We start from the raw sequence: 9,751 nt of genomic DNA, 5'->3' as shown, positions 1-9,751 counted from the left end.
TCATCACAATATTATTTTCTTTATTAAATTACAAAACTGTCATAAAGCCATGATACTACATCTTCCGGTACAGTAGATGGCGGATTAAACCTTAAATGTTGGTTTATACTCACTATATTATATTCTCTGCTGCTACTTGTTAATCCTTATCTAGGCCCTTATGTTCTTAACTTCTTTTTTTTCCTATTTTATTCTATTTTATTCTATTATATGTTATATGTTCATGTCTATATTACACTGTGGGACTGCAAGAAACGGCATTTCGAATTTTCTGTATGCATAACACATGTGGAAACTTTGACAATAAAGTGAACTTTGAAGTTTGAACTTTGAACTTTGAACTATTATAGACGAAGAAGAATAAATAATGACGCCGTTAGGCTGATCTTCTTACTAAGGCCCGCCCTCTGGAGCTATCAAGCGCTAGGATTGGCCAGGCGTCGATGCTTACCGAGTACTGGTAACCTGATTGGTTCGCGTCATATGGCCTGACCAATAGGCTGTCCTGATACTCATCACTGCGCGACAGAGCGGTTCATGAAAAGCAGTGACAGGAGCTCACAATCAAGGAGACGCAAGGTGTCTGAGCGGAAATAAGGTGAGACAACTGACATTAACAGACATTTTTATCAATGTATGCGTTACAAAGTCAACTAGTTGTTGAGTTGCATTGCCTGTTTACGTGACTCCAGCTCAAACGAAATAAAAATGGAGGACACAAAACGTAAAGCTAACAAGCTTAACTTACAAATGATGCTACAATTTCCTGCATTTCTGCATTTTACTACTGCATTTTATTTCTTGCACTGTTTTTTTTTAATGTTCTTAATTGTTTTTAAATCTCCTTTTCTTTTGCCTTATGTTTTGATGCTTTTAATGGTTTTATGTGAAGCACTTTGAATTACCTTGTTGTTGAAATGTGCTATACAAATAAATTTACCTTACCTTACAAATGTCACCTGTTCTGTGATGAGGAAGTAAAGAGGAGTTTAGATGTGATGCAACCTTCTGTGACCACTCCCAAACGGGTTCTTTACACTCCACGTTCACATGTATCCGTGTTTATTCAATTTAATTAAAACAACTGGAAGCTGATGCTAATAACTAAATGATTGGGTCGATATTCTCATGAACTGATACAATAACAACATGCAGCAAACATTTAAATGAGGCTTCCTCCTAACATCGTGTCAGGAAATGAATCTGCAAACATTTTGATAATTCGTTGATAATTGTAGTTATGTTTCAAGCAAACTTCAAAATGTTGCTGATGACAATTAACTGATATTTTAGTTTTTATGACATTTAGTAAAATAAACTACCAACTGAATAATCCAGAAAATATATAAAAAAAGAAACTGCCAGAATAATTGGTAATTAAAAGTAGCTGCTATTTCCTGCTTCAGCTCAGTAATGAGGAAGTGAGTTAACCCGATAAACATGTTGCACCAGTCCCTGTGAGGAGGAGGAAGAAGATGTATGTAACACCACATGTTTCTGTCAGTTGGAACAGACACTTATTCTTAAGCTCTGACTGACTCCTTTTGTGTAGTTTGCGTCTGACACGTTTATAAATGAACCGGTATCACCGGTATCGCCGTTGTGATGTGGAAACAATGACTGAAGGTCACTTCTATTATCTGGCCTTGTGTTGGTTTCAGTGAAGAACAAAATGCCTGTTTCCAGAGAACGCATCATCTGATCGGAATAAAAACTCTGTTATAAACCCAACTCACTCCACATCCTGTCCCCTCCCTCTCTACTTTCTGCTTTTGTGGTTCTAATTTGTCTCTCACAACCTCACCTCGTCTCCCACGCTATGTCTTTGTAACAGCAGCAGCAGCGATGAATCGAGTGAGGTCTGCGTTCAACGGCATGGTAAGAGGTTGCTACTTGTTACCTTCTTTACGTGAATGCAGGACGTCCACTGGAATATGACTGGTGATGACGCGGCATCAAAGTCACATGTGGAGACCAGACAGAGTCTGTGTTTTAACACTGGTCTGGTGGGTCTCTCGTCTTCTCCTGCCTCTAGATCAAGAGCGAGCGCTACAGCAGGTTCACTCTGCAGCCGGCTCGAGACGGAGAGAGACACATTGAGGTGAAACTGTCGGACGAGGCCTCTGAGCCGGAGGACCCTTCGGGGGGATCCCCGAGCTTCAGACCGGCTCCTCCACGTAAGAGCCGCACTACCGTCTGCTACCTGGCTCTGGGGACCCTGCTGATATTTGTCATCGGTAAGACACGCTCATCATCATCGTCATCGTCTGAATCATACAATAGATGACTATGAATATATTAGGGGAGAAACTAAGGAAAATACTGCAAATCTTTAGCTTCTCTCCATTTGTATCTGTTTTTTGTATTGTCGATCATTTGCCAAACATTTCTATATGGTGCTATTATAATAATAATAATAATAATACAACTTGATTGAATGATCTCTATATTTGTAAAGGAGGTTTATAATAAAGCACCTTCCAGCAACACGGCAGTAAGGAAGCAAAAATAAAGGCTTAACCGCTCGCACACAAATTTGAAAACGCACAGCAGACCGGTGCTAACATCTGAGAACCCGTAGAGTTAGAAAGCTGCTCTAAAACTTTCTTTTAATCCGCTCCTCGTGTCTCTGTCATGTTCGTCGTCCAGGCTACTTGCTTGGTTACCTCGGCCACCGTGAAACTCAGGTGCAGCAAGTGATCTGTGGCAAAGAGACGGAGACGGACGCTCCTCTGGCAGTAACGCCAACTGCTGCTGCTACACCGGTTGCACCGGTTCCGGATGCTCAGATGGACTGGGAGGACGTCACCCAACTCCTCGCGCAGAAACTCACCCGCCAGGCTTTTCACGAAACTTTACGGTACACTGAGTCCTTCAAAAGTAAATCTTGTGTTAATGTGGTGATGGTTTGTGAGTCTCAACAGCCTTCGACTTCCTGTGAGGGGGGAGAGGAATAATCCATATGAATGAACTGGAAGAGAGGGATCGGGTGGCACTTTATTTTTAGAGAATACAAATGAGACAGAGGAAGGTTACAGTGATCATGTGAGGGATGACACCCAACAAGCTGCGTGACTAATGGATGACGCTGATACCAAAGAAGCACCCACAGCCGAGTTCTCAAGCTGCTCAACTGTTCATGATTTGAATCGTCACACAAAGTGCAGGAAGGGTAAACTCGTACAATGCTGAACTACCACTGCAAGATATTGTGACTCACTATGACACTGTTTTTGTAAAAGGCTCTGTTGAAGAAGAAGAAGCAGCAGATGTGTATCTAAGACGGGCATGAAGAGTCATTTCAGGCCATTTGTGTCTCCGCAGTGACTTTGATTTGCCCAGACGTTCGGCAGGAAGTGCAGAAGACAATCAGCTGGCGAGCCGCATCTTTGATCAATTCAAGGAAGTGGAGATGGATCCCTGGACTGACATCCACTACGTTCAGCTGCAGACGCCAGACAGGTATTTCTTATTTGAGGGATATATATCTTTGAAATGGTGGGAGGATGGTACATCTTAATTAAAGTATTACGATATGGTTTATTAATGTATATTTCTGCGGGTTGGAACAGGTCGAGTGGGTGCGGGTAATAAAAATAAAAGGCAGGGAGCTTATGGAAAATAAGCTGCCGTAGGAAACACTTCTAAAAACAGATTCATGGAACTGTAACAAGCTTTTGACTTCCTATCTGCAGAGAGCGTCCAAACCGTGTTGAGTTCGGTTCCCATGTCTTCGAGCCTACAGGGTATCTGGCCTACAGTGAGACTGGCAGAGTTCATGTGAGTCTTCCTTAAATAATCAACTTCAATTCAAAGTCTTTTAAGGCTCAGTAAACTGGGGCTTTGTTGCCTTTTTTTAGCTTACAGCTGTCTGTGTTCGTAGGGCAAGCTGGTGTATGGCAACTACGGCCGTCAGGAGGATCTGGATGTTCTGCAAAGAAAGAAAGTTGAACTGAGAGAGTGTGTGTTGCTGCTCCGAGCCGGAGATATCAGTTTTGCAGAGCAGGTGACTGCAGATTTTGACAGCTTCTTCTGCCTAGTATTGTTTCTGTCTCTTCTACGAAAAGCTTGTTGACACTGACTGTGTTGCTTCAGGTGGATAATGCTGCTACCAAAGGAGCCGCTGCTGTTCTGATCTACCCCGACACTACAGACTATGTAGCGAACACGGCCCTCTACGGGCATGTAAGTCTGCACCTACTAGTTGTGTAGCGTGCCGTCATTAGCCAATGCAGCAAGTACAGTATTGTGCATTGACTTTGTGTCTGTCCTCATGCAGGTCCATCTGGGTTCAGGCGACCCCTACACCCCAGGATTCCCCTCCTTCAACCACACACAGTTCCCCCCGACCAAGTCCTCCGGTCTCCCCAAAATCCCAGCCCAGACCATCACCGCCAACATGGCTTTGGCTCTTCTAAAGTAAGGACACACACACACTGAGGGGAACAGCTGTTCATAGAGCGCCTGGTGAAGCATTATCATGAAGTATTAACCCTGACTATAATGTTTACTAAGTAATTAATCGTGTATATCGCTCTCTTTAGGAATATCGAAGGTCCTGAACCGGATGCAAGCAGCGGTTTTCAAGGCAACCTGCTGTCAGTGAGTTACAGGCTGGGAGGCAGCGAGAACATCACCGTTGAGGTGAACAACGTTCTGGTCAACAAGGAGATCCACAACGTGTTTGGAGTCATCAAAGGATTCACTGATCCTGGTACCTCTCTCTGTCGTCGGCCACAGTGGGATCATCTTATCTCCATCGTACATGTAGGGTAACGCTTTGGTGTCTGTTTGTGAATCTGCAGATCGCTACGTTGTACTGGGAGCGCAGAGAGACACCTGGGAGACCGGGTACGCCAAAGCTACCGTTGGCACCTCCATATTGATGGAGCTGGCCAAGGCCGTTCACGAGATGGTGGAGAACGGTAACGAATACAACGCACACGGATGTAACCTCTTAAAGGGACAGTGTGTAGGACTCTTGTGGTTGCAGATTACCATGGACTCTCCGTTACAGAGTTGCTTCTTCTCCTGCATGACGTCAATGATGTGTTTTCTGTTTTCCAGATGGGTTCAGACCCAGGAGAAGCCTGGTGTTTGCAAGCTGGAGCGCTGGAGAGTACGGAAGTGTTGGCGCCACCGAGTGGTTGGAGGTGAGAACTGAAATAACAAGAGCTAGACTGACAACAAAAATCTCTCTCTCCTGCACTACTTATGTTCTCTGGTATGTGTGTGTTCTTAGGGTTATATGTCCTCTATTGACAAACATGTTATCAGCTACATAAGCCTGGATGGAGCGGTCATGGGTAAGTACAGGACACGCCTTCATTACATCGCATGTTTTAAGGTTTCCAGTGGCTGACTATCTCCTCTAAAGGGCGTGGGAGCTTTATGGCGTCGGCAAGTCCGCTGCTCTACAGCCTCCTGGAGAACACGATGAAAGGGGTAACGACACAACAACTTAAATCTGATCAACTTCTGTACAAACCCCGAGGTGTTTGCATTCATTTTGATTTGCCTCGTCCATGCAGGTGAAGAGCCCTCTCGGTTCTGGCACTGTGTACGATATGGGGGGGAGGAGTAACTGGGAGGCCGAAACGTGAGTAAACAACCAGCATCATTAACCATCGAAGAGAAATGTGTACAAAGTAACCATCTTTAAATGAACAACTCCAGAATCCTGTGGGGAAATAGTTCTGAAAAGGATATTTAAGACGTTCCTATGATCCGTGGTAACCCTGTTTAAAGAGAAGGGAGGACTAAACTAGTACAGCATGCTCGCAAAGAAGCACAAAGCAACATAAATAATATCTAATCGGTTTGATCATCCATCTTTTTGCTGTAGAATAAAATAAGTTGTTTTATGTGCAGACTGAGGCCAATGTCAATGGACGACCCCGCCTATCCCTTCCTGGCCTTCTCTGGAATTCCCTCCATCTCTTTCCACTTCATCTCTCCTAACGTGAGTCTCCATGCAAACCAATCAGCAGTTATGATAAGATGTACACAACCTCCATCATTTTTCCTCGTTTGCTCAAAACATTCACATGTGAAATGCAAAAATGTCCTAAATTCTGATCACAGAACAGTCAGTTAATCCACATATTTGTGCTGTTTTTGTGCACATTTTATTGAATTTGCGTCTAAAGACCGAGTCCTACACTTACTACGGCACCAACCTGGACACCATGGAGCACCTGGATTACCAAACCAACCATCACACCGGTGACATGGCGGCGGTGGCGGCACAGTTTGCCGGCCAGATGGCTCTGCGGCTGGTCCACGACCACCTGCTCCACCTGGATGTGAGCCGGTACAGCGGCATCATCACCAACGGCGTGTTCCGAGTCTACGGAAGCATCAACAAGCACCTAAAGGTCGGTTTCACATCTAAACACCGTTTGTTTCCGGTCCTATTATGTTTTGACATCCAGCTGTTAAGACCAGAATGTTTCCTCTTATAAATATGTTTGTGTTCACGTTTGTTCGACTCTTCGTTCTGTAGTCTGGGCAGCTGAAGGGAGTGAATCCCAACTGGCTGAACCGAGCACGCGGCTCCTTCAATCGCGCCGCCCGCAGCATCAACACCGACATCCTCAACACCGACGTCAACGACAAAGAGGCCTGTCGCATCCTCAACGACAGGATCATGAGTGTAAGACGCACACTGACACCTCTACGTCGTCACATGCATATTCATTCAATCGTTGGAATGTTTTCATCACCGCTCAGATGTGTGATGCTCTGCGTTTTTGGTTCCAGGTTGAGCACACCCTCCTCTCTCCGTACGTGTCCCCCGTTGAGACTCCCTTCCGTCACCTCCTGCTGGGTCGGGGCGCCCACACTTTGGCGTCCATCGCCGAGATCACCGACATGGAGCAGCTCCGCACACAGCTGGCCCTGGCCACCTGGAACCTGCAGGGGTGCGCCAACGCCATGGTGGGAAACATCTGGGACATCGACGAGCAGATCTGAAGACGAGCCGGGGGAGGTGTGGGTGTGTGTGTGTGTGTGTGTGTGTTGCCGGTCAATCCGAGGTAAGCGGAGGGAGGAGCTCTAATATCAGCACTTAAGCACAAGCTGTCAATCAGAGGTCGAAGCCCCGCCCACAAAGATCCAGGAGGAGATAGAAAGTATAAAGTACACTTTAATCACTTGAAGAAAAATGTACGCAACTGACCAATCTGCCTCCTCAACATGGCTGCGACCTCTAGCCAAAACACTGGGAAACCTTATTTATACTTATTTATTTATCAGTGGCAGTGTCCACTATAAAGTTATCGTTTGTCTTTTTATACGACGTTATCGGAAGCAGTGTCTTCCATAATTATGACGGTTATACCGTCTAATCCTCCGGCAGCATCTGCTACACAAATGACTCCTCAACTGTTGCTGACTAAATGGAGCCCCTGATAAAAGATATGTAAGGCCTTTATTCTCTTCTGTGTGGAGAGTTTTCTGAAATTATTTCACAAGAAAATGGCATATAATCTGTCACCGTAATCTATATTTAAAATAAAGAGTAGAAAAGGGTTTTTAGGATATTTGGAAATACTCCAACAAGCCCAGAAATTAAGAGTTGATTTAATCTGCACTTGATGGCAGAATAAAGAATAAAAACCTTATTAAACCCCCTTCTCTTTTAGCAGAAAACTGAGCTGATTGGTTCCATGATTTGCAAGAAAGCCATTTATGTTGCACAGTGTACTCTGGGGCAGTTTACAGTACGATACAGTTATCGGGAGCAGTGTCTTCCATAATGACAACACGTTATCGGGAGCAGTGTCTTCCATAACGACGACACGTTATCGGGAGCAGCGTCTTCGATAACGACGACACGTTATCGGGAGCAGCGTCTTCCATAACGACGACACGTTATCGGGAGCAGCGTCTTCCATAACGACGACACGTTATCGGGAGCAGCGTCTTCCATAACGACGACACGTTATCGGGAGCAGTGTCTTCCATAACGACGACACGTTATCGGGAGCAGCGTCTTATAAAGTACACTTTAATCACTTGAAGAAAAATGTACGCAACTGACCAATCTGCCTCCTCAACATGGCTGCGACCTCTCGCCAAAACACTGGGAAACCTTATTTATACTTATTTATTTATCAGTGGCAGTGTCCACTATAAAGTTATCGTTTGTCTTTTTATACGACGTTATCGGAAGCAGTGTCTTCCATAATTATGACGGTTATACCGTCTAATCCTCCGGCAGCATCTGCTACACAAATGACTCCTCAACTGTTGCTGACTAAATGGAGCCCCTGATAAAAGATATGTAAGGCCTTTATTCTCTTAATGACGACACGTTATCGGGAGCAGCGTCTTCCATAACGACGACACGTTATCGGGAGCAGCGTCTTCCATAACGACGACACGTTATCGGGAGCAGCGTCTTCCATAACGACGACACGTTATCGGGAGCAGCGTCTTCCATAACGACGACACGTTATCGGGAGCAGCGTCTTCCATAACGACAAGCAGTGATGGTAGTTTTTGCCTACCAGTGTATGTGTGTGTGTGTATTTATCGGGAGCAGTGTCTCTCATATTTCACTTGGAAGAGTGGAACAACTTGTCGGGGACAGTGTTTCCCAGAGTTTTATACTTGACATTTTCGTTTTGTCATCATTTTTGATTATGCGCGTGTGCTTCTCATTTGTTTTTTCTGTATTTTTGCTTCCTGTATCATGCTACGACTCAATTTATTAGATTTCAGTTTTGTTTGTGCATCCGATCAATCGACCGAATACTCAAACACACATAAGAATATTGCATGTGAACGCTCATTATATCCATTAGAGTTAGAAACACCTTGTGTTCGTGACTGTAAAGATACAAACATGCACGACTGTCTTTGCATGCGTTTCCTCTTCACTGCACGTTACTGTCTCTTCAATGTCAACACACTCGGACCAGATTATAAACTTTTCAAAGGGATTAGGGTGAAACTAATGTGTTCTGGGTTTGTTTGTTTCCCCCCCCCCCCCGTAAACGTGTTAAAAGAACAGTTTCAACCCAGTTTAAACCATATGATGAACTCCAGGATAACTTTAAAATCCACTTTCTTTATTTGAACATGCACTTGAGACCAAACAATGTTTCATATTTTACATTATTCCATGTTTGAGTACATAAAGTCCTCTCCTGGTGTCACTTCTGTTGTGCTCGATACTGTTACAGCCCGCTTTTATTTTCCTACCACAGTTAAATGTTACTTAATCCTGAGACGGGGAACTGGGAGGTTAGAAAATAGATTTTCTGCTGACTGTGTAACTTAAACACTGTTTCAAAACCTGTTCTTGAAATCATATTTCTGTGAGCTCCATGTTCAGTAGAAAAGTGTAATAAAACCTTTTGGCTTAGCATCCAGTAAATCTGTCTGATTGTGTATCATGTTGAAGGAAGGGAAATCAAATCCCTTATTTCTCATTCAATGCATTCTTGTCTGAAAGTTATTTTATTTTTTAAATCAAGAGCTTGTATCCTTCCTCTTTTAAACGGTTCAATAAGGAATGTAATGACGGTGATTCAGCCTGGATCTTCAAGCAGATGTGGCAACAGCAGTCCATGAGTGCCACTCTTCAATTAAGCAACATTTTTTTTTATTCTGGTGCTCTGCGTTTCAGATTAAATGCATAATTTGCATCCAATGGTTGTTTTCCAACCAACAGAGAACGTGTAGTTTTGCATAAGTCTACATGTACTGGGCTTCACTAAATCTAGAATATAAATAACTGTGT

At 44.0% G+C, this 9,751-nt stretch overlaps 1 protein-coding gene across 2 annotated transcripts; it reads left to right on the top strand.

The window, feature by feature from the left end:
- The first annotated feature begins 538 nt into the window (after nt 1-538).
- On the top strand, nt 539-9,376 carry tfr1b (transferrin receptor 1b). Of its 2 annotated transcripts, none has more exons than XM_079292005.1 (19): nt 539-598; nt 1,835-1,878; nt 2,036-2,237; nt 2,650-2,860; nt 3,325-3,462; nt 3,696-3,780; nt 3,884-4,006; nt 4,096-4,185; nt 4,280-4,419; nt 4,545-4,714; nt 4,806-4,925; nt 5,068-5,153; nt 5,243-5,306; nt 5,378-5,445; nt 5,532-5,599; nt 5,872-5,962; nt 6,150-6,377; nt 6,506-6,655; nt 6,763-9,376. In XM_079292005.1, exons 2-19 carry the CDS (start codon nt 1,846-1,848, stop codon nt 6,973-6,975), a joined length of 2,280 nt encoding a protein of 759 aa, XP_079148131.1. In that variant the 5' UTR covers nt 539-598; nt 1,835-1,845; the 3' UTR covers nt 6,976-9,376. The 2 variants fall into 2 exon arrangements, with proteins under 2 accessions (XP_079148131.1, XP_079148132.1); XM_079292006.1 differs by having other exon boundaries at nt 574-598; nt 1,838-1,878.
- Nucleotides 9,377-9,751: the final 375 nt, after the last annotated feature.

This window comes from Melanostigma gelatinosum (genome assembly GCF_949748355.1).
Source record: "Melanostigma gelatinosum genome assembly, chromosome: 20".
Lineage (NCBI taxonomy): Eukaryota > Metazoa > Chordata > Actinopteri > Perciformes > Zoarcidae > Melanostigma > Melanostigma gelatinosum.
Note: the sequence above shows the minus strand (reverse complement) of the source record. Positions and strands in the feature narration are given on the sequence as shown.